General features: G+C 40.5%; 1 protein-coding gene across 3 annotated transcripts in view; it reads left to right on the top strand.

The window, feature by feature from the left end:
• The window catches only part of iars1 (isoleucyl-tRNA synthetase 1), a 183,617-nt gene that overhangs the window by 25,590 nt on the left and 133,333 nt on the right, over positions 1-24,694 (top strand). For all 3 annotated transcript variants that reach the window (XM_059649825.1, XM_059649823.1, XM_059649826.1), the window contains exons 6-9: positions 2,461-2,578; positions 6,025-6,172; positions 14,857-14,944; positions 19,747-19,807. In XM_059649825.1, coding sequence (XP_059505808.1) covers positions 2,461-2,578; positions 6,025-6,172; positions 14,857-14,944; positions 19,747-19,807 — 415 coding nt within the window. The remainder of the gene's footprint in view (positions 1-2,460; positions 2,579-6,024; positions 6,173-14,856; positions 14,945-19,746; positions 19,808-24,694) is intronic.

The raw sequence follows: 24,694 nt of genomic DNA on the forward strand, positions 1-24,694 counted from the left end.
AGCTTGCACGTGCCAGGTTTTGGGGCCGCTTCTTCCCTGTTGTAGTGGTGGTGGTGAATGGACTGCTCTAATTTCAAATTAGGTTGATCTTGCTTCGTGCACCACCTCCTGTGAAGCCGTACCCTTGTATGCCTTGCTTAGTCTGAGCGCACTATGATCTGTACTTCCATGTCTGCTATGATCTGCCTTTTTACTGCTTGCCAAACAAATGTTTTCACTGTATTTGGGTAAATGTGACTGTAATAAATCAAGTACTGTGTGCCTCTGAATTTTTCCCCTCCCATTTGGTGACTCCTTATACTGAAAGACTTTGTTTTTTTCTTTTTTAGACTTCTTTTCCTTCATGTATTTGATCCCTCTGAGCATTATGAACACCTTGCCTTTATCAGTTTTAGCTAGTTTCTCCCTCAGTTAACTCCCATGAAGTTTAATTTCAAAATTTTGTGATTTGTGTAAATGATTCTGAGGGGTTAACTCAGCAGTATGTGGTCCATATAGATCAGGAAGGACTCTTCTAAGACTAATGCTCCTGATGAAATTGATCATTCTCAGTCTGCTGTTGTTATAGCCAGTGCTTGTGCTTAGTGGGTGGAACATTAGCCTGAAATCATCATTTTAATTGCGTTTTTAGCAGTAGCCACTGATTTGCACCTAGTGAAGATGTTTGCAAGATAATAAAATGTGAGGCTGGATGAACACAGCAGGCCAAGCAGCATCTCAGGAGCACAAAACTGATGTTTCAGGCCTAGACCCTACCTCTCTGAAGGGTCTAGGCCTGAAAAGTCAGCTTTTGTGCTCCTGAGATGCTGCTTGGCCTCCTGTGTTCATCCAGCCTCACATGTTGTGATCTTGGAATTCTCCAGCATCTGTAGTTCCCATTATCTCTGAAGATGTTTGCAAGTTGCGTTTTACATACACGCACCACGCACCACGCACCACCGCACCACCCCCCGGGGAGGAATGCTTCGACATACAATCCCTGTTTCCAACTTTTTCCTCATACCCAGAAAAATCTTGATTCAAACATTGAAATGGTCGTGATAATTCATTAACATGCCATTTAATTCATACATGATTAGGTTTCATGTGCACAAGAAAATACACCCTGAAGTTTCATAATTTTCTGAGGTTTGTCTCAACGAAGTGTGCTGTCACCAGAGACCAGTAGGTGGAGCTTTTCCTCAAGTAAAATGAAATCATTTTGGCTGGAGTTGATAGGGAAAACCAGCTTCTACTCTTTCACAACCACCAGAAATATCAATGCTTCACAATGAGATACTTGTTGAAATACTGCCACGCAAAAGTAATTTTTGTTTTTGTGGGGTGGTAACGGAGGGATGTATGGTGGGCAGAATGTAGGAGCTAACTCCACAGCTATTTTACAAAACAATGCAATCATGTGCTTCTGCCTCAGCAGACAAATGAGACCTCTGTTTAACTTCTCATCCGAAACACAGCACATTTGACAGTGCAGCAGTCCCTCAGTACTGCACTGCAGTGTCACCATTGTTATTTTTCATGCTCCTGCTCTGGAATGGCTGAGGACAAGCCTTTTCTCACTTGTCTGTGTTCTTTTTGTGATCGTATGAGATGAATTTTCTTTTAAACTTATAACACTGAAAACCAGTGAACACTGTCCACATTAATAGCTTCTTACAGGAATATACAGTCTATTCAAAGAGAAAAGCAGTGCAAACTAGCGAAGTGAATAAATTACTGCTGGATCTTTGTAGCTCAGATATCAAAGTATGAGCAATTAAGCCACGGCTTGCACGCAATATGGCCAAATATTTAGCTCTTTAGCCGATGCAATCCACAATAAACTGACTTTTTAAAAAGGCTTATGTATTGTTCTTGAAGAAGAGGGCGACAAATATACTTTGCAGATGGGCATTTTAACAAACATAAACAGCGCAGTGGGGATGTTAAAAATGCAAGACGATTGACCAAAGGCAGCATACCTAGGATAACATTTTAGAAGGTAACAGAACAGGGTCTTTTTAAACAAAGGAGCACAGTACAAAAGTAGAAATGTAAACCTAGACAATCACAACAGAAGTTGTCTATTTGGCCCTACGTGTCTGCTCCATGATCTAATATGATAATGGCAGATCATCCACCATTGTACCTTATTTCCACTTTTTCTTCAAGCCCTTTGATTGCTTTAGTTCAAAGAACTATGTATAATTTTATTACTGAACACTTTCAATGTTTTGCCCTCAACTGATTTCTGTGGCAGAAAATTCCATAGGCTTACTACTGTCTGGGTGAAGAAATTTCTCCTCATTTCAGTTCTGAATGGATTCTGTTATAATCCTGTAACCTTAGACTGTAACCTCTTGTTCTGGACTTCAAAGTTTACTTGAAGTCCAGAATGTGCTAAGTGCCATAACTGGGTACTAGTTAGTGTTAATGAAAATGTAGTTTTCCTGTGTTTCTTGACATCTCTTTTCTTTTTAGGTGGGTATTTAAACAGCTTTATGACAAGGGACTGGTCTATAGAGGAGTGAAAGTTATGCCATTTTCTACTGCATGCAACACGCCTCTTTCTAATTTTGAATCGCATCAAAATTATAAGGTACCAGTTAATTTCTGAATTCTTTTAAAAATGGCTGGTATTACTACAGCTGTTAACAGAGATAATGGGAACTGCAGATGCTGGAGAATCCAACATAAAGTGTGAAGCTGGATGAACACAGCAGGCCAAGCAGCATCTCAGGAGCACAAAAGCTGACGTTTTGGGCCTAGATCCTTCAGAGAGGGATGGGGAGAGGGTTCTGGAATAAATAGGGAGATAGGGGGAGGTGGACTGAAGATGGATAGAAAAGAAGATAGGTGGGGAGGTAGGGTGGGGATCAGTCAGTCCAGGGAGGACGGACAAGTGAAGGAGGCGGGATGAGGTTAGTAGGTAGGAAATGGAGGTGTGGCTTGAGGTGAGAGGAGGGGATAGGTGAGAGGAAGAACAGATTAGGGAGGCAGGGATGGGCTGGTTTTGGGATGCAGTGGGGGAGGGGGAGATTTTGAGGCTGGTGAAGTCCACATTGATACCATTGGGCTGCAGGGTTCCCAAGCGGAATATGAGTTGCTGTTCCTGCAACCTTCGGGTGGCATCATTGTGGTACTGCAGGAGGCCCATGATGGATGTGTCGTCTGTGGAATGGGAGGGGGAGTTGAAATGGTTTGCGACTGGGAGGTGCAGTTGTTTATTGGGAACCGAGCAGAGGTGTTCTGCAAAGCGGTCCCCAAGCCTCCGCTTGGTTTCCCCACTGTAGAGGAAGCCACAGTGGGTACAGTGGATACAGTATACCACATTGGCAGATGTGCAGGTGAACATTTGCTTAATATGGAAAGTCATCTTGGGGCCTGGGATGAGGATGAGGGAGGAGGTGTGGGGGCAAGTGTAGCACTTCCTGCGGTTGCGGGGGAAGGTGCTGTGTGAGTTGGGGTTGGAGGGGAGTGTGGAGCAGACAAGGGAGTCACGGAGAGAGTGTTCTCTCCGGAAGGCAGACAAGGGTGGGGATGGAAAAATGTCTTGGGTGGTGGGGTCTGATTGTAGATGGCAGAAGTGTCGGAGGATGATACAGCCGTGTTGCCTCTATAGTGTGAGATTTTAGAGACTTATTTTGATTGGAGTGGATGTTTTTGCGCTATCATTCCTAGCAAAGTTTAAATCCAACAAGAAATGGCTTATTGAAATCGGTGAAACATTTGGTGATTCAAAAGTAATCCCCAATCTCGACAATCAAAGAATTTATTTTTGCTGTACAAGCAAGAGAGATCCATTACAATCCTCTTTGGCTCAGAAGTAAATCCAAATAATAGAACTCAATTGCCTCAGTTGCTGCAGATAAACTTACCTAGGCAAAAGCTATTTTGTTAGCTAATCTATCTATTCAGACATGACAGCATTAGAGCTGAGTAGCAATACTACCCTAATTGCTTCAACTCCACACAGACCACTGCTGTCCTGGTGAGGAAACTGATGCAATGAAAATCACCTAAGGCTCTATGAAATTGCTAACGGCGCGATAAACATTATATCAATTTACATGTTAACAAAACATTTGAAGCTATTACACTGGGCATGGGTAATGTCAGTCTTGCAAAAATCTATCCTTTAATAGGAGTCAAGAGCCAGGGGAGGCAATGGCCTAGTGGTATTATCACTGGACTGTTATCCAGAGACTCGGGTAATGCTCTGGGGACCCATGTTTGAATCCTGCCATGGCAGATGGAGGAATTTGAATTGCAGAAAACAAAATTTGGAGTTAATCATCTGACTATTCTCATGAATCTATTGACAATTGTCAGAAAAACCCATCTGGTTCTGATATCCTTCAGGGAGGGAAACTGTTATCCTTACCTGGTCTGGCCTACATGTGACTAGACCCACAGCAATCTGGTTGACTCTTAACTGCCTCTAGGCAATTGGAAATGGACAATAAATGTTGTCAAGACAGCAACACCTGTGTCCCATGGATGAATAAAGGAAAATGTTAGTTTCTTCCTCTCTTGGAACTAATCCCGTTATATTACAGCGTTTGTACCTCTGCAGATGTCCCTTTTACAGAAGACCAGTTGACTTCATGCAATGCTTGCATTTGTAGAGTGCAAACTTAGTCAGTTGGGTGTTTATTTACAAAGTGGCAATTAACTAAATTTTCCCTGTCTTTTGAAACTAAAACCACTTTTGAAAGAAAAATTGTGATATTTTTCAATAGGAAGACTACAGAGAGACTGCAGTTCTAAGGCATGCAAGAACAGTGTGTCTTGGGCGTATTTGTGCCGCAATAGTTGACAAGCTGGACAGGTTAAAGAAGTGGTTAATAAAACATATAGGCTGCTAATCATTTATTTATAAACATTAAAGGTAAAGCTGCCACTGTCTTACCAGATCATAGAGCTGCTACTCTCATTAGAGAGTTGACCTAATCTGATGGTCACCACGTGTCAGGCGAGAGAGGAGGTTGAGAAGGAGAGTCCCTCATGATAACCTCAACTGATGTGGGAATTCAATCCACGCTGTTGACATCATTCTACATCACAAAACAGCTATCCAGCCAACTGACCTAGCTAACTATGGGGCTCAAAAGCACTGAGGTTCTGATGAACCTTTATGAATCACTTGTTCTGGTTCAGGCTCCATTGGAATGTTGTCTGCTCTGGACTGATCACTTCATGATGTTATGAAAGGTTTGCAGTGTGCATAAAACAGGAGAATGGTTTGAAGGATGGTAAACTTAAGTTACCTGAAATGATTGGAGGATCTGATGGTGTGTTCCTTTCAAGAGAAGGTTGAGAAGAGATTCGATGGTGTCCAAAACCATGGATGATCTAATTGGGGACACAAGCTTTGCACAAGCCAGGTAGTCAAGAATGGGAAGCTATGTCTCCAGTAAATTGCAAAAGATCGGAAAATGATAGGAGGAAAACATTTATTACACAGTGAGTGATTGAGAGAGTGCATTCCAGATCTTAAAGTCTGCTGTTGGCAAATGCCATTGTGGCTTTCAAAAGACATTGGATAGGCCCCTGAAGAGAGAAATCTTTCAGGGCTACAGGAAAATGACAGGAATCAAATGGCCTCCTAAACTGCGCCATTTATGATTCCATATATACTATCTGGCTGACCAAGTGCACAGTTCGGATGAAATGCACTGCACTCAAAATACTAGCTAGGTTTTTCTCTCAACAGATGTTGCAAGACTTAAGTTTTTCCAGCACTTTGTTTTTGTTTCGGATCTCCAGCATCAGCAGTTGTTTGCTCTATTTTAACTTCATCTTCTGATCTTTTTTTTTCTTTCAACATTTTAACCAAACCCAACTAGAATGTTACTAATTGTTTAGAACAAGTAATTGGATTTCCTTATTGATCCTTGGTCTAGGCAGTTTTAAGCAATGTTTTCAGTTATAATGTTGGAGTTCAACTTTTACAGGAAGCATATCTGCAAGAAATAGTTGAACCTAATTGTCTCTAGTTGTAATTTTTTGAAGAGATTAAGCTTTATTTTTTATTGCTCATAGGATGTTCAAGATCCTTCTGTTATTGTGACCTTTCCATTGGAAGAGGATGAAAGTGTTTCCTTGGTTGCTTGGACGACAACCCCGTGGACCTTACCCAGCAACCTTGCTGTTTGTGTCAGCCCAGAATATCAATATGTAAAAATCAAAGGTAATATTTGCTCTAAAGAGAAGTACTAAAGGTTTTAAGTCTTAACAATATATTTCAAGTAGTTTTACTCTACTAATAAATTATTATTAACAGATTACCCATGGCGTTGCTTACCAGTGAGTCAGAAGCTGTGCTCTAGTAAAGAGTGACGTGCACTGGTCGGTGGAAGATTGGATTGGTTTAGTTCAGTCGGCTGGATGATTGGTTTATGAAGCAGTGTGATACCAACAAAGGGGGATTCAATTTGCACACCTGCTGAGACTACAATGAAAGACTCTTCCTTCTCAACCTCTCCTGTTGCTTGAGGTGTCATGGCCCTCAGGTTAAATCACCACCAGTCATACTTCTAATGAGAGAGTAGCCCTGTGGTCTACTTAGACTATGGCAATTTGACTTGATAGTGAAGATTCTTGGAGAGCATTTTCTAAGAGATATTGGAGACAGTTGAAGTATATATTTGGTTCCTGAAATACAAGTCGTTTGCTTCCTGAGGTCTGAGATTTATCTCAAATTGCTTTACTTAGTCGGCTTGTTTACTCTCAATGAGCTTTGAACTGGTGATGTTAGTGGAATTCTTTTATTCAGCAAATGTCCTTGTTATATTCAGCATTAATGATTAAAAATCACCAATTCAAATATCCTTATGCATTTTTGCATCATTTGGAATGGTGATCCAATGATATATCTGCCCTGAAGAAGAAAGTGGAATTGTTGGTGTTCCTTCATTAATGATTGCAACTTCTGTTTCCCACAAATTGAGAGTCTGGAGATGGTCTTTTGTCTTCATTTCTTGACAACATAATTGCTGCATTTTTTATGCTCATTAATCCTTTCTTAAACTGACTGGTTCTTCAGGTATCAGGTGAAGTGGACTTCAGGCAAAGTTCCAAAAGCTTATGATTGGTCTATAACCTGGTGTCATCTGGCTTCTGACTTTGCACTTTAAATGGTTCTGGTGAGCTACTTTCTTGAACTGTTGCAGCAGATATGTAGGGATACCCACAGTGAGGCAGGAATTTGACCCTAGTTCCAAGTTACAACTAAACGAGGGAAGTTTGTGGGTATTGATGTCCTTACAAAGGTGAAAAACCGGCTTACAATTTTGCATGCATGGGACAAGAAAGACTCAAGTTTAGGAAACATTAAGCTACTTTGCCTTAAATAAGAATATACAGGTTCAGCAGATTTACTCAATGTTCCGGCAAAGTTGAAATTGTGTAATCTTTCCAGACTGATTCTTTGATATTCATATTGTGTTTCCTAGTTATTTTGAAATCTTTAAGGAAAGGTAACCGGTATGACAGTTTTAAATATATCGCAAAACATTGGTAATCTATTGAGATGCCCAGACAACTTGAGCTCCTTTCCACTTAATGGTTTTCTCTTGTGTACATGAGTTCGTCTGTCTTAAAGTAATTGCAAAGTTTAGTGTATGGGAGATTATCGATTTTAGAAAATGTACATTCTCATGTTTGAAACCACCTCAAAATATTGTCGTCCATAGTTTTATCTTGTTTCTGAACATGAAAGGATTTTACATTTTTAAAAAAGCGATTGGAATATCTTTTTTTCTGGAAATTGCTGTGGTTTTCAAAAATTTTCTGAAAGTGCAAGAGGGCTACTGCTTAAAAGTGATCATAGCAGACTAAGTTAGCAGTTAGTTACACCATCAATTCTAATTTTCTCGTCTTTTTACTCGGTCCTAGGATGTGAGCATTTCTGGTTGGGTCAGTATTTATTTTCCATCTCTAATTACCCTTGAGCAAGTTTGCCATCTTGAAGCATTGTATTTTGCTGGCATTGATCCACCCAGAGTATTGTTTAGAGATTGTATTGAAGATTTTGATACAGCAAGTGAAAAAAAAATCAATGTATTTGCAAGTTGGAATGCTGTTTGCTTGGAAATGGTTATGGTGTGCCCATGCGGCAGCTACTATTGATCTTTCTGGTGATGTGTCAGATTGCAGCTTTTGAAAGAAGCCATCAAAGGAGCCTTAACAAGTTATAGTTGATGCCACTGCTGCCAGTGTGCTCTGATGACTGAGAGCGAGTGATTAAAATAATGGATGAAGTGTCATTAAACTGGGAAGCTTTGTCCTGGGTGCTGTTGAGCTTCTTAAATGTTGTTGGTACTAAACTTCTCCAGGCAAATGGAGAATCTACCATCACAGTGCTGATTTGTGCATTGGAGAACATAGGCTCCGGGGAGTCTGCAGGTGAGTTTACTCACAGAATTCCCAGCCTCAGACCTGTCCTTGTCGTCACCAATTCTGTATTGCCTTTCTAATTTAGTTCCTGGGTAATAATAACTGATCTGAGGATGGGGGGGTAATGAGGAAGGATTTGGTGATAGCAATGTCACTGAACAGGAGACAGTTAGATTCATTTTTTTTTTGTTGCAGTTGGTCATTACCTGGAGCTCTGTTGCCTGAATTTTCTTAAGTCCTATCAGCCCAAACCTGTTTCAGATCCCCAGGGTTTGCAATATTTTGCGTTTTCTGACATAGGTATAGCAAGGTCTCGGCAAGGCCTTTCTTGTTATTCAGGAGATGTGGACATCATTTAGTACAGCAGCACTAATTGCTCGACCTTAATTTCTTTGAAGATGGTGGTGAGCTGTCTTTTGAATGGCTGCAGCCTTTGAGTTGTAGTCACATGCACAGTGCTGATACAGATGGCGTTAACAGGATTTAGACCAAGATGGTAAAGGACCACTGGTATGGTCGCTAGTCAGGATAATGTGCGACGTGTAAGGGGACTTGCATCTGCTGCCCTGTCCTTCAAGTTTTTAAAGTTTTTTTTTAAAAGTTAATTCAAGAGGGCATTGCTGGGTATGGCCCATCCCAGAGGGCAGTTAAGAGTCAACCACGTTGCTGTAGGTCTGGAGTCACATGTTGTCCAGACCAGGTAAGGATGGCAGTTTCCTTTCCTATAGGGCAGTAGTGAATCAGTGGGATTTTTCTGACAATTGACATTGATTTCATGGTCATCTGACTCTTAGTCTGAGAATTTGTTGAAGTCACATTCCACCATCTGCTAAGGTGGGATTCAAACAGTGAGTCCCCAGATCTTTACAAGGGTCTTTGGATTGACAGTCCAGCAGAATACCACTAGGCTGTTGCCTCCCCTGAAGCTTTTGAAGGAGCCTTTAACACTTGCAATGCCATGACAGTGTTGACCTATACTTAGTAACAGAGGTGTTGCATTTTTTAAACCGAGCCATATGTATAACACACTGCAGTATTGCTTCCATGAGTCTGCGAAACATCCAGTAGTTGATGATCTCCATTTTTTTTGTCCTTCCCCCTGTAAATTCATAATCTCTTTTTGCATCATACACCATTCCCACCCACCACCCCATAAAAAGGTCTGGCTCTTCAAAAAGAGCCTTCGGATTGTAAAACTTCACAAAGTACTTCTTGGGCCAAATCAAACAAATTTTTAAAAAATGCGCTGCATGAGGACGGGAGCTTGGTCGGAGGTAGCTTTCCTTGAAGCAAAGGAAAGTTTGAGGAAGGGAATGCCAGTGTTCAAAATCTAGCCAGCCAAAACGAGTGATGAAAATGAGGTATGTGCAGGAGGTCTGAAATATAAGGGTGCAGACATCTGAGGGTTGTAAAGCTGAAGAAGATTAGAGATAAAGAGGGGAGAGCCCATGGAGGAATTCGTTTTAAAATGAATTGTTGATTAACAGTCAATGAGCTGAGGAATCTTGGATGACTTGGTGTGAGTAAAACGTTGCCAGTCGAGTTTGGGATGAACTGGAGTTTGCAGAACATGCAAGGCAACACTCCACCCAAGAAAGCTTGTTGAAACAGAGCTAACAAAGATGTGGATGAAGGTTTCTGAAGACCAGTGATAGGGGTGAAATAATAATCTGCAAGTGCTAAAATGATGGCAGGCTGTCCTGATTTATATGAAGGATCTCCGCCTCCAGTACAGCCCCAACTTCAAACCCTATATGTTTAGAGATACCGGCATGGACGTATCTAGTGCATAACACCTTCTATCCCCAGATCAGACTGAATCCAGTCAAGTTTTGCTGGACCTCATGTGTCAAAACAAATACTCTAGAATCGACTTTGAGCAGAAATAATACCTGATGACTTTTATCTCTCATTGCCCATCCCCTTAAACCATTTCCTCCTGCCAGAAGCTTCTTAGTCTGAGATGTCAGTTAGCAGCTCTGAGACTTCTTCATCAGCAATGTTAAGCTCACCTATTCGGCTGTCTTTGCTGTTACAATTCCTATTGATCACTCAGCCAGATCACCTTTTCCTTAATCCAGTATTTCTCTCAAAATTGCATGCCCACATCAAGCTCCTCTTGCCCATTTTAAAGATTAAATTTCAGCTCTCTCTGAAGTATACTAGCAAAGTATTGTTCTTCTCTAACGTGCTTTCCAATTATATCCTTGCAAGCTATCACCTCCATGCTCCAAAATCCTTGCCACTATTTCCTCTGGCTACTTAAGTTTCCAGTCAGATTTCTTTTATGAATAATACAGCTCTGAGAGAGCCGTACAAAGTACAATGGAGCATTTTCCTGCCTGGATATCTTTGCAGTCTTTCAAGTGATTAACCTAAAATCACATTTGCCAATCATTTTTCCTATGTTCAGCTCAGTAGGAGTGCCTTAATTCTCCTCTTACTTACCCAAGTGTAAAATTGCTTTGTATAGATTGGTGAAAATGTGAAACTCACTAGTGCATGAACTGATTGAGGTCATGAACATGGATGGATTTAAAAGAAAAACAGAGTGGACAGATATGTTGACAGCGAGAGATGAAGTAAGGTCAAAGAAATCTTGCATGCAGTCAAGATTGATTGATAAACCTGATTGGCCAAATAGCCTCTTTTGATAATGTAAGTTCTATGTAGCAGAGTTATCTTCAACTGCAGATTCTCTCCCTGATCCTTCATGACAATGCCTGGATCCTCTGAGGTATAATTCTCCCCTCCTCATAAGTAGTTGGAAAATGTGAGGTTATGTACTTTTTGGCAGGAAGAATAGAGGAACTGAATATTATTAAATGAAGAAATGCTGCAAAAACCTACAATTCAGAGGGATTTGGGACTACTTGTGCATGATACACAAAACTAACATCGAAGTTGGTCATTATTTCAAAGCGAATGGAGTGTTAAAGTGAAGAGATTTTGCTAAAATTTAAGACATTAGTCTGTCCACAGATGAAATAGTGTGAACAGATTTGAATCCCTTTTATATAAGTTAAATTGTATTGGTATTAGAGGCAGCCCAGAGAAAGTTCCCTGGCCTGATATCAGGTTTGCAGTGAATGTCTCATAAGGAGTGGTTCAGGTGTGTAGAAGAATGAAGGGCAACTTAATTGAAACAAATGGGTAGATGCCAAGATGTTGTTTCTTCTTACAGGAAAGTCCAAGACCAGATCAGTCAGGAAACCAAGATGCAGGGAAAAGGCAGGAATGTGGAATTGACGATTATCAAATCTGTTCTTGAACAGCTGAAGCAACACTGAGCACCTGGAAGTTCCTTTGCAACTTAAAATCCAGAGACTTATACAAAATAGAATAAAAACTGCCCTCTACTGTTGCAATTTTTCGCCTGAACTCGACCTGCTCGTATTCCCTGGCAATCTGCTTCTCTGTATGACACACCAGTTCAATTTTGTGAATGCCTCATTAATTTGAGTCCTTTAACTTAAATCATGTTGCTTTCTTGGCCAAGCCATCTTTAGTTCACTGCTAAAAGTTACATTCTGACCAGTGTTAAGAATAAGAAGTCACTTAGAATTGAAACCTAAAATCTAGTTTTCTTCCACTTTTGAAGCTAAGTTACAAAGAAACAAAAATACGCAACAAAAATACATCCCACTTTTTCAAAAGGGTGAGCAATGTCAACACGTGTAAAACCTGGCTCCATTCCTCCAGTTTAAAGATTCTCATGGGGCCTCTGCCTCTGCCACGTCCACTCCCAAAATGGGGCGTTCCACTCCCGAACATCCCAGATATCCTGTTATTCCAAGGACCGCAACATTGCCGCCTCCCCCCCCCCCCCCCCCCCCCAAGCTTCGATAGTTGAAAATACTGTCTTGCGTTTCCCACACCTCTGCCCTCACAACCTCTCCCCACGACAAAAGAAAGACAGAATCCTCCTTGTCCTCATCTATCACTCCACTAACCTCCGGATTCAATGTATCTTTTTCCGTCAGTTCTACCACCAGCAATCGACCCCACGCCCAAAAATATATTTCCCTCCCCACCTCTATCTGTCTTCTGTGGGAATCGCTGGCTCTGTGACTCACTCATCCGCTCCACACTCCCCACTAGTCCCACCACGCCTGGCACCTTTCCTGTAACTGCAGCAAGTGCTACGCCTGCCCCTATACCTCCCCACTCACCTCCATTCAGGGCACCACACAAACCTTATACATTAGACAGATGTTCACCTGCATATCAATCAATGTGATCTGTTGCATCCACTGCTCCCGATGTGGCCTCCACTACGTCGGTGAGACCAAGCAGAGACTCTGAGTCCGCTTTGTAGAGTACCTGTGCTGTGTTCGCGACAAAGAATAACACTTTTCAGTCATGAACCATTTCAACTACCCCTCCCACTCTCGGCGCAACATGTCCATCCTGGGCCGCCTCCAGTGTTACAATATCGCCACCTGGAAACTGGAAAAGCTTACAGCCCAATAGTCTCAATGTGGACTTTACCAGTTTCAAAATCTCTGCACCCCTGGCCTCATCCTATTACCAACCCTCCCTCTCATCCCTGCCTTCTTGACCTGACACAATCCGTCCATTTCTGTCCCACCTATCTGCTCCTCCCACCTCACTGACCAATCCCCACCACTGCACTCACCTATCACCCATCCCACCTACCTTCCCCAGCACCACCCCTCCTCTCTGTAGTTATTTCAGAGTTCCCTTCCCCCTCTCCCATTTCTGAAGAAGGGCCCTGACCCGAAACATCAACTTTCCTGCTCCTCTAATGCTGTCTGGCCTGCTGTGCTCCTCCAGATCCACACTGTTATATATAAAGATTCTCATTCTTTGTTTAAACAGGAATCCTTATGGGTCTTGGTTCTTCCTGATCATGTAAATCCTTCTAGCCAAATCAACTTTCCTACAATCTTTCTTTCGTTCTAAAGTCTGACACTTCATTGCTTCTTTCCTTCCATTATTTACCCTTAGCTTGACAGAAGCCATGAAAATAGATCCCAAAGCTTCTCTTTCTCTAATGCCTCCCTTTTTGACCTAACCTATACACTGCTTTGAAGGGTGGTTGAGGCAAAAAAACCTCCCAACCATTTAAAAAAAAAATTACTGGGATGAGCACTTGAAATATCATAACTTTCAAGGCTATGTGCAAGGCTTTAGAAAATCAAACTAGTGTAGATTTAGTAGTTTTTTTTCGGTCAGTGTGGACTCAATTGGCCGAAAAGCCAGTTCTATACTGTATGATTCAGAGTTGCGTCTAATTTTGGCTGCATTAAGCACTGTATGGCATGCTTCTTAGTTAACCATGTTACATTAAAGCAAGATGTTGTTAATTTCTACTGTAAAATGGGATATTTATTCTGTCTCCAGATGTAGAAACCTCAATTGATAGCTGTGTGCACTTGTTTGTAGCTTTCTATGTGGCTAATGGCCATTTGGGCAAAGGACTAGATTTTACCAGCACCCTGGAATTTCATGTCAGCAAAGTTCCTGTATGTTTTAAAGAAATGGAGAAGAGGGGATACGTATTAATATGTTTAACATTACCTGCCTCAACGCTGTGGTGTTTCATGATGATTCCTGAAATAATTGGGTCGGTGCTTGATTAAATTGACTGACCTGTCCAAAGAATGAAAGAACAATTCATTGTTATGCACCACTGTACTTTTACTGATTTTTTTTTTGAAAGGGCATCTAAATGGCAATGTCTGTTTTTTTTAAAAAAAAACAAAGTATTCAATGTTTTTACTGTGATAGGACTTGATATGTGCTAGGTGAATTCAGAATATGAATGCTATGACTTTGAGGGCTGAAATTGGAAATAGTTTGAAACACAAACCAGTTTCATTTTAATCAGGATTTACGTGGCTGACCTTAATAGTATAAATAAAAATATAGATCACAGCATTTGCAAGTTATAGATTTACACTTGTGTTGTTCTACCTGCTTACATAAAATAGCACAGCCTCTGGGCATTTAAAATCTATTTATGTGCTATTCTTGTTGTGCTGACACAGTTTACTTTATTGCTGCTTTATCCATCTAGGTTTAGTGATAATAGTGCAGTAGAGGATGTGTTTGTGTGGGGCAAACATGGTAATTGGGGCACTTAGTGATTTGCTACTTAAAAAGTATTCCTGGCACAACCCAGATCTGTGATAATTTAAGTAATAATGCGATCCCCTATGAACTGAAAGCAAGTTGGACGTAAACTACGTTGTATTCTTGTTTATCTGCAGCCTCTGAGATCGTACAATATTGGCAAAAGAAAGCATCTATTTGTGAGAAATTGACATGTAGCCTTCAAATTTTATGACAAATAACATGGCACACTATTGTAAAAATTCTTCATGTATGTCCAACTGATTTGTAATTCTGATTCTTGCTGTGTTTTTAAAATTTAGTAATTCCAATTTCAATGCATACCTTAATGTCTTGTTAAATGTCTTGGTGATTTCATTTTTTCTTCTGTATTTGCAGACAACTCCAATGGAAATTTGTATATCATGATGGAAGCCAGGCTAGAAGCACTGTTTAAATCTGACAGTGAATACACAGTTCTAGATAGGTTAGTGCATGGTAACATAGATGTTATCTGTATTATGTTAAAGTATTTGCCACTTTACTGAGAACAAACTCTGAAATTGATATTTTAACATGTAAAAACTAATCAATTGTGAAACAACTATGATGACCAAATAGTTGCACACGAGTGCTAATTTTGGGACTGTTTGTCTTCCACCCTCCTCTCTATTATCCTGCTCTTTATTCATGATAAATTTCATGTTGTCTCATGCTTTCATATGTTTATGGAAAACATTTTGGGGAAGACAAATGTTGGAACAGGCTCAAGAAGTTTAATAGCCTAAACTTTAAAAACCAAAAGAACTGCGGATGCCGTAAATCAGGAACAACAACAAAAGTTGCACAGAAGTTCAGTAGGACTTTGAGCATCTGTGAAGAAAAATCAGAGTGAGCATTTTGGGTCTAATGACCCTTCCTCAGAACTCAGACCTGCCAAACTTTTCTACAACTTCTGTTGTTGTTTCTGAGCTTAGAGGTCGACCCTTTTTCCTAAGTAAAAGCTTTAGAAAGGGTTTGAAAGGTTGACCAGGAATGAATGACTTAAGCTAGAAGGATATATTGGAAAATTTATGACTCCTAATTCTCTTCTGGAACAGAGAAATTTTAAGTGATGATCTAATTTAAGTTTTGACAAAAGAAAACCCAATATTCTCATGCAATTATGTTTGTGACGAGAGATCAGAGATTTTAAGTCGTGAGAAAATGATTGTTAAGGCAATTCAGAGCTTCCTTTCCACTAGTCATTAGGATCTGGACTGATCTACCTAAAAAGGCTTTCGAAGCAGATTTCATAAATAATTGTAAAAAGAAGACTGACAGGTAATGGAAGGGAAGGTCGTGCATCACAAACCTTATTGAGTTTTTTGAGAAGGTGATCAAACAGGTAGATGAGAGTAAACTGGTTGATGTGGTGTATGTGGGTTTCAGCAAGGCGTTCGATAAGGTTCCCCACAGTAGGCTATTGTACAAAATGTGGAGGAATGGAATTGTGGGATAGAAAGCAGTTTGGATCAGAAATTGGCTTGCTGAAAGAAGACTGAGGGTGGTAGTTGATGGGAAATGTTCATCCTGGAGACCAGTTACTAGTGGTGTACTGCAAGGGTCGGTGTTGGGTCCGCTGCTGTTTGTCATTTTTATAAATGACCTGGATGAGGGCGTAGAAGGATGGGTCAGTAAATTTGCAGACGACACTAAGGTCGTTGGAGTTGTGGATAGTGACGAAGGATGCTGTAGGTTGCAGACAGACATGGATAAACTGCAGAGCTGGGCTGAGAGGTGGCAAATGGAGTTTAATACAGACAAGTGTGAGGTGATGTACTTTTTGGTAGGAGTAACCAGAAGGCAAAGTACAGGGCTAATGATAAGATTCTTAGCGGTGTAGATGAGCCGAGAAATCTGTGTCCATGTACACAGATCCTTGAAAGTTGCCACCCAGGTTGACAGGGCTATCAAGAAGGCATACAGTGTTTTAGCTTTTATTAATAGAGGGATCGCGTTCCAGAACCAAGAGGTTATGGTGAAGCTGTACAAAACTCTGGTGTGGCCGCACTAGGAGTATTGTGTACAGTTCTGGTCACCGCATTATAAGAAGGATGTGGAAGCTTTGGAAAGGGTGCAGAGGAGATTTACTAGGATGTTGCCTGGTATGGAGGGAAGGTCTTAGGAGGAAAGGCTGAGGGACTTGAGGCTGTTTTCATGAGAGAGAAGAAGGTTGAGAGGTGACTTAATTGAAACATATAAAATAATCAGAGGGTTAGATAGGGTGGATAGGGAGAGCCTTTTTCCGAGGATGGTGACGGCGAGCACGAGAGGGGCATAGCTTTAAATTGAGGGGTGCAAGATATAGGACAGATGTCAGAGGTAGTAAGGGAATGGAACGCTTTGCCTGCAACGGTAGTAGATTCGCCAACTTTAGGTACATTTAAGTTGTCATTGGATAAGCATATGGACATACATGGAATAGTGTAGGTTAGATGGGCTTGAGATCGGTACGGCAGGTCCGCACAACATCGAGGGCTGAAGGGCTTGCACTGTGCTGTAATGTTCTATGTTCTATGCAATTAAGGACAAGGAACTTGGGGTTTATGATCAGAGAGCAGGAAAGTGTATCGAAGTAAGAATATTGATTTCCAAGAACCAGTGTAGATATGTCACCCTTTGCTATATATTTAAACAAATTACTTCTGTTTAGTTTTGTGGATCTTGCTTTAACTTCACGTTCTTTATTTTGCTTGTTTTCTTTTCTGACATATGTGCAAACAGTGTTTCTTCTTTCACCTGTTTTACAAATCTTTCTCACTTTCTTTATCTTCCTATTTCTCTAATGCTGTTCTTTTTCTAGTTGTTTTTCGCCTCTTAGCTCTTGTTAACACCCCACCCTCCTTTTTCAGAAAATATTTCAGCTCTTGAATTTTCATTTATAAAACCATTGCTCTGGCACACATTTCTCGTGTTAGATGCACATTACATTAGAGGTACACTGGAAGTGTTAAGTCTTTGAGAGATTAAGTTATTCAATTTCTCTCTGACATCCTCCAGCTTCCCTAAAACGAAACTATCCATGACTCCTTAATAAATGAAGTCAGTGGACTCGCAATCCATAACCCCAGACTTATGTTCCAATTGGAGTTCAATTCCCACCATGCAGAGGTTGAAATTTCAATTCTGTAAAGTAAACCAGAAGAAATGAAAGTCTAATGGTTACCCTGTAGCTGCTGTTGACTGCCATAAAAACAATCTGGTTCACAAATGTATTTTAGGCAAGGAAATCTGTTCTTCCTAACAGTCTGGCCCACATGTGACTCAAGTCCCACACCAATGTGGTTGACATGTAACTGTTCTCTGGGCAATTTGGATGGTCAGCAAATTCTGGTATAACTAGTGACATGCCCATTTTATGAGTAATATAAAATGGAACCTACCCCTGAAATATCCACTCATCACAGAAGCCCTAATAAATGTGAGATCCACTTGTGTGCTGCTGCATTAATTCTCACCCACTTGTCCATAGGACAGTATCGTCCAGAATTGGCTGGATTTATGGTGCCTCATTCAAAGATTTATTTTGATTTGTTTAAGGGAATATGTCGCTGTAGTGGTTGCAACAAGGTCAGCTAGCTGGACCTCAGAGTATGGGTTCTCGGATTGGTGTAGTTAATCTGTCCGAATCAGGCAGCCCTGGCTGACAAACAAAAAGGGTGACTGTCAAAGATACTGACAGTCTGGCACATGACTCCGCATGGGACAGTACAAAAGTCAAGGACTGTTCAAATGCAAGTGAAGGGAGACTTGGTGACAGGATACCGGCCTCTCTGGAACTATTTCGTTCACATTCTTGATTGTCACAATTCCTGTCCCTGTGATTTGAGACACGATAAATGTGTTTGGTAATTCACCCTTTTTTTGAAAGGAGTTGAAATGAGAATTGTCGCTTTATTTCTACCTTCTTATGTGGTAGGTCACAGGTTGCAAAATTAAAATAAGTTTGCATTTTCCCCCTAACTTTGCATAACTGTACTGTCAAGTATTTGAATTGGTGACTTTTGGTTTTGCTCAGGGACTCGAATCTCTTCCAGTTTCATCATTCATTATTTTAGTGCTGTTCATGAAATACCTGTGCTGAAACAAAAATCAGAGGACCGTCCAACATTTTGACACCAAACACAGCTGTGTGCAGCCTGCAAGTACTACTTCACTAAAATCTGGGGGATTGTACAAAAACTGGGAGATCTGTGCTATCGATTTGTCAAGAAATAGCGTGACATTGTCATAGTCACTGGGTCATACTTTTACAATGTCCCAGACCCCACCATCACCATCCCAGGAAATGTCCTGTCCCATTATCAGGACAATCCCATTAGAATTGGCAGCAGAGTGGTTAAGTTGGGAGAAAGTACATGAACTAGTTTTTGTTCATTCACAGCATGAGTGTCACTGACCAAGCACTTGTTGCTTATCTGTAGTAGTATTAAACTCAATGATATGTACCGCATGGAAACAAAGTGGTCATGTTTCCTGACTAGCAATTTGACCATCTGAGTTCATAAATGAAAACCTTGAATTCAAATCCCACCACAGTAGTAGGAGATTTTAACATTTTAATGAAATAAAACTGACATCAAAAGTTTCCTCAGTGTACCTTTGGAAAAGAAAACTGCCATTCTTTTTGGCTTGTTGTATATGTGACTGTAAATCCACAACATTACGATTGATCTTAAACTTCTCTTCAGATAGAAAGAATAACCCATTCAGTTTATACACATGTGCTACATCATAGACCAGCAGTTAAAGAAGATGCTTACCACCACCTTCTTGACAATTTAGCGTGGGATACTAAATGCTGGTCTCGCAAATTCATGGCCACCTGTTTCAGATGGATGAAGAAACTAAAGCATACTTATTCACAAAATACCTGGATCTGTACTTTGTGTAATTTGTTGTTCAGAAAGTACTACTTAAGCTATATAGTAGAAACAGGATTAGCTATAAGAAATGCAATTGATTTTCGTCAATATTTTGTAATCAAACAAATATTAATGACTTTCCATAGTATCAGCAGCTTCTGTTTCTTTTGCATTCTTTTCCCAATCTTGTTTTTGTATTCCTCTTTCTGGTAAATGTGTCTTTGCTGATGTTGAATGAATAATTGACTCATGCTTTACTGCCCAATGATCCATCTTAAAGTCATAACTGTCTTGGCTGTCTGATTTGGAAAGCTCCTATTATGTTCAGGCTAAGAACATTCTTCTGTCATCCACTTAAATTAATTCTTTTTTTCAAATGAAGGTTCAAGGGTGCTGCTCTCAAAGGCAAGAAATACAGACCATTGTTTGATTATTTCTCAAAGGTAAGATGGATCCTACCAACTGTTCTTACTGTCCTTGGTGAGTATTGAACTATGCACAGTACCTGGACTACCTATCTTAGTAAAATTATAGATTGCATACTCCTCATCGGTAAAGGGGTATTTGCAAAAGAAAAATCTCACACTTGCCCAACCAAATTACTGCCAAATGAATTACAATGCCATGGTGTAAATCATGAGATGTGAACACTAACTGCTAGTTTAGAGACATTAATCTTAGGAGTTTAAAAATTCATTTGTGGGATGTGGCCTTTGATGGCTAGGCCAGGATTTATTGAGCACTTGTTGATGAGCTGCCGCCTTGAACTGTTTTGTTCATGGATGGATAGGTACACCCATCATGTTGATGAGAAGGATGCTCCAGGCTTTTGACTCAGAACACTAAAAGAATGACAATATTGTTTTAAGTCAGGATGATATTTAGCTTGGAGGGGAATCTGCATGTGATCATGCTTCCATGCATCTACTGCTGTTGTCGTCGCAAGTGGTAGAGGTCATGGGTTTGGAAGCTGTCACTCTACGTTGTTATGTGAATGGAGTAAAGATTGTAAATGGTGAATGAGTTGTCAGCCAAGCAGGCTGCTTTGTTCTGAATGTTGTTGAGCTTTTTGAGTGGAGTACAGCCATCCAGGTAAGTGGAGTGTACTACGTCATATTCTTAGCTTGGGCATTGGCAGGGAGACTTTTGGGATTCAAGTTGAGCATTACTTGTTCTAGAATTCATCTGATCTAACCTGCATTTGTGGTCCAGTTCAATTTCTAATCAATGGTAACCCCCAGCATGTTGATAGTGGAGGATTTAGTGATGAGAGTGTCATTGAATGTCAATGGAAGGTGGTTATGTTGTGTCTTGATAGAAATGGTCATTGCCATTTATCAGCCCAAGGTTTGTTGTTGCCTTGATTCCCAGAACGAAGGTGATTGACTTCCAACAATCTCAACCATCTTCCATTGTGCGAAGTATGATTTCAGTAATGGAAAGATTAACCTGGTTCCCGTTGACTGCAGTTTTCTACCACAGTTTGATGCCGTACTCGAACTTAGGATCCACATAGCTGTGTCCATTGCATGTTGATTTTGCTGTATGTGTGCACGTAGCCCTGGTGCAACATCACTTGGTTGATAGTTCATTTTTAGGTATGCTGGTTTTGTACTTGACGTTTTCTCCTACTCACTTCAGTCAGCCAGAGTTGATTCATTGTCTTGATGATGGTAATGTCGTGGATATGCTGAATCATGAGGTGCAAATTGTGGCTGAATACAATTCTGCTAATGACCCACGGGACCTACCTTGAATGATGTAGCATTTCAGGTACTCATCTAAACACTGTTTAATTGTGGGTATCTGGAGCCCTCAACAAGCTCTGGATAAAACATTTTTCCTCCAATTTCCTTTAAACCTCCTGTTCCTTAGTGTAAAACTGTGCTCCCTATTATGAGCCCCTCTGAGGGGAAATGTTTCTCCAAGTCCCCCTTAATCCTATACACCTCAATCAGGTCTCTCCCTCAGCCTTTTCTGCTCAATGGAAAACAACCCCAGCCTATTTAGTCCCTCTTCATTGCACCATACCAGTGATTCTCCTCTGCACCCTCTCGAGTGTAATCCTCTCAGCCAAAAAATAAATTAGTGACATCTCTCTACATTCTTTAGTCATGATGTGGAGATGCTAGTGTTGGACTGGGGTGGACAAAATCAGAAGTCACATGACACCAGGTTATAGTACACCAGGCATATTTAAAATCACAAGCTTTCATAGTGCTACTCCTTCATCTGGTGAAGAAGGGAGAGGTGCACAGGTGTGGAATATATAGCCAGAGAGATACCTGGAATTATCTTGCCATTATCTCTGTGCCTACATAGTCTGTGACAGTGCACTTCACTCTACTTCACCTGATGAAGCAGCAGCGCTGTGAAAACTTGTGATTTTAAATATACCTGGTGGACTATAGCCTGGCGTTGTGTAACTTCGGATTGCATTCTTTAGCTGAGGAACCTTAGCAGTGCAGTTAAGAGATTTCAGTGAGAAATTAACTTAATAAGCCACTCAATTTTAACATTTACAAAGTCAAAAGAAATCCATGAAACAGGACAGACCACCCTATATCGACCAAGGGATTGATCGATACCTTGATAAAGTGGACTTTGCAGGCACAACAAGGCTGTGTGTCATTATTATTTCCGGTTTTTATTTAATGGATATTTCCGAAACCTATCCTCTGTGGCACATTTGTAGTCCTACACAAATGTGATGGAGGGTATCCTCATTTAGAAGGTGGGACTTCATCTCCACAAGGACTGTGTGGGTCACTCCTGATGTGTCATGAATGCATCTGAGATAGGTAAGTGGATTTGTTACTATGAGGGCAAATAGGGTTTCACCTTTTTTCAGTCACTTGGGCATTGGGTGCAAGTGCGCTACTCTTGTTGATAGAAATTGAAGTCCCTCGCAAAAGTGCATTTTGTGCTCTTACAGGAATCCTCAGCAGTTAAGTAGAATTTAGATGAGCATTTGAAATGCCATATCATTCAAGGTGATTGTGAAATACTGGAAAATAGGGTTAGAATTGACGGAGGAGTGATGACCAATGTGCCAAATGACCCTCCTCCATGCAGTAAAAACTCTGCCTCAAGGATATCTTAATAGATAGATTCAGTGGTCAAGAGCTTTGAAACAACAGTTCTCCCATCAGTTTGGGGAGGTGTTGGCATTGTAGTCATGTCACTCAACAAGCAATCCAGGTCTCCTGACTGATTTTCTGGGGACAGAACATACCAACTCCACCATGGTGAGTGGTGAAATTTGAATTCAGTTAAAAATCTGGATTTTAAAAGCTAGTGTAATGGTGACTACGTAACCACTGGTTTTAGCAGTTAAAAGCACACTGGGTTCACTGATATCTGTTAGGGAAGGAAATTTGCTGACCGTAGCCAATTTGGACTACACGTGACTCAGAAGATAGGAATAGGAGGGAGCTATTCGACCCTTCACATCCTCTTCATTAGTCAAAATGATCATGACTGAGCACACCTAACAGTCATGTATTTGACACTGAACTGCCCCCGGGCAATTAGATATGAGCAGTTAATGCTGGCCTAGCCAGTGATCGCCACATCCCATGAATGAATATGAAGAAGATTATGAAGGTGCAAATTGACTGCTGAAATTAGAATGGAATTAGAATAATTTTATATGGTGTCAACTTGACGATGTATAATACTTTTCTCCATAATTCAAATTGTGCTTAGATTCTTGGTGATTTCACTTTTTTGCACGTGGTTCTTGTTGAGCACAGTTCGTTCAACAACTCAGAGGATCAATGTCCAAATCTCTAAATGTATCTATTATTTCTTGAGATGAGTTTCCTACATTATTATACAATTGAACTTCATAACTGATATTGAATTACACCAAACTTTTTATGAACTAGTACCTCTGAGATGAGAAATGTGCTGGTTGACGAAATGCTCTTGGTCAAGAGGTCCACATAATGAGTATGAAAATACACACTAATAGAAATGTAATACAGGGGAGATAAACATCAGTGTTACACTTTATTTACAGCATTAATCACCTAAATAATAATGCAACTTTGCCCTAAATAAAGTTTAGTGGTCGAGAGCCTTTTAATTTGCATCCTTAACTATCTATTAGGACAACCAGCAGATTTGATAGTACAGTAAACTTCAGGAGTTTGAGGCATTTAATTTTTCTGTTTATCAAGGGTGCCATTTCATAAAGTGCCAGTTACATATTAATATACAAATTTTGATTTAATTTTAATAAAATTGTTAAGGAAATTTTTCTGTGTGTTTAACAAACAGAAGTTGCTGGAAAAACAATGAGCAGGTTTGGAAGCATCTGTGGAAAGAGAGCAGAGTTACTGTTTCAAGTCCGAAACAACTCCTTAGTGGCCGGTATCCCGTCCCCAAGTCACTCTTTATTCACACGGGGAAAGTCCTTGACGCTGGTCCAGTTCCCTCAGAGCCAGCTTGAAGTGTTACATTGTCTCACTCCTCTTTTGTTTTAAAAATATGTCAGTCAGGGCTCCGTGATTGGGGCTGTTAATGTGGTCCAGTCAGGAAACTAGTATTCTGTGAGGTCCGCCCAGCTGACCTTATTACATCACTATAGGGCCCAGTGATCCTCCCTGTAGGGTCTTTTGAAGAAGGGTCACTGGACCTGAAAAGTTATCTCTTTCTTCACTGATGCTGTCAGACCTGAGTTTTTCCAGCAATATCTGTTGGTTTGTTTCTGCTTTCCAACATCCGCAATTCTTTGGTTTATGCATACATAAAATGGTTGGGGAAATAAATGGATTTCCAGTGTGTGTTTTTGTATACAAATTAAATGCCTGTAAATAAGGGCACACGGTAGTGTAGTGGTAATGTCATTATATTAGTATTTCAGAACCACAAGCTAATGTTCTGGAGACAAGGGTTTGAATCCCACTCTGGCAGATGGTGAAATTTGACAGCAGTAAAAATCTGAAATAACCTAGCCGAATGGTGACCATGTAACTATTGCCGATTTGATGTAAAGACCCATTTAGTTCACGAGTGTCCCTTTGGGGAAAGAAATCAGCCATCCACCTGGTCTGTGACTCCAGACCCACAGCAATGTGGTTGCCTCTTACCTGTGTTACGGGTAATTTGTGATGGGCAATAAAGACTTGCCCAACCAGCAAATGCCCCCTTTTCGTAAATGAATAATAGTGATCAAAGTAGTAAATGACCTTACTATCAAGTAGAAAAAATAATGAATTAGTACTGTTGTCGCTACAAATGTTGAAATGTTTTAGATTCCTTTTGATATGTACAAGACTAAGAATTGGGATATTATCATGCTCTTTTTAACCAATGCTATTATG

Source organism: Stegostoma tigrinum, chromosome 11, assembly GCF_030684315.1.
Source record: "Stegostoma tigrinum isolate sSteTig4 chromosome 11, sSteTig4.hap1, whole genome shotgun sequence".
Lineage (NCBI taxonomy): Eukaryota > Metazoa > Chordata > Chondrichthyes > Orectolobiformes > Stegostomatidae > Stegostoma > Stegostoma tigrinum.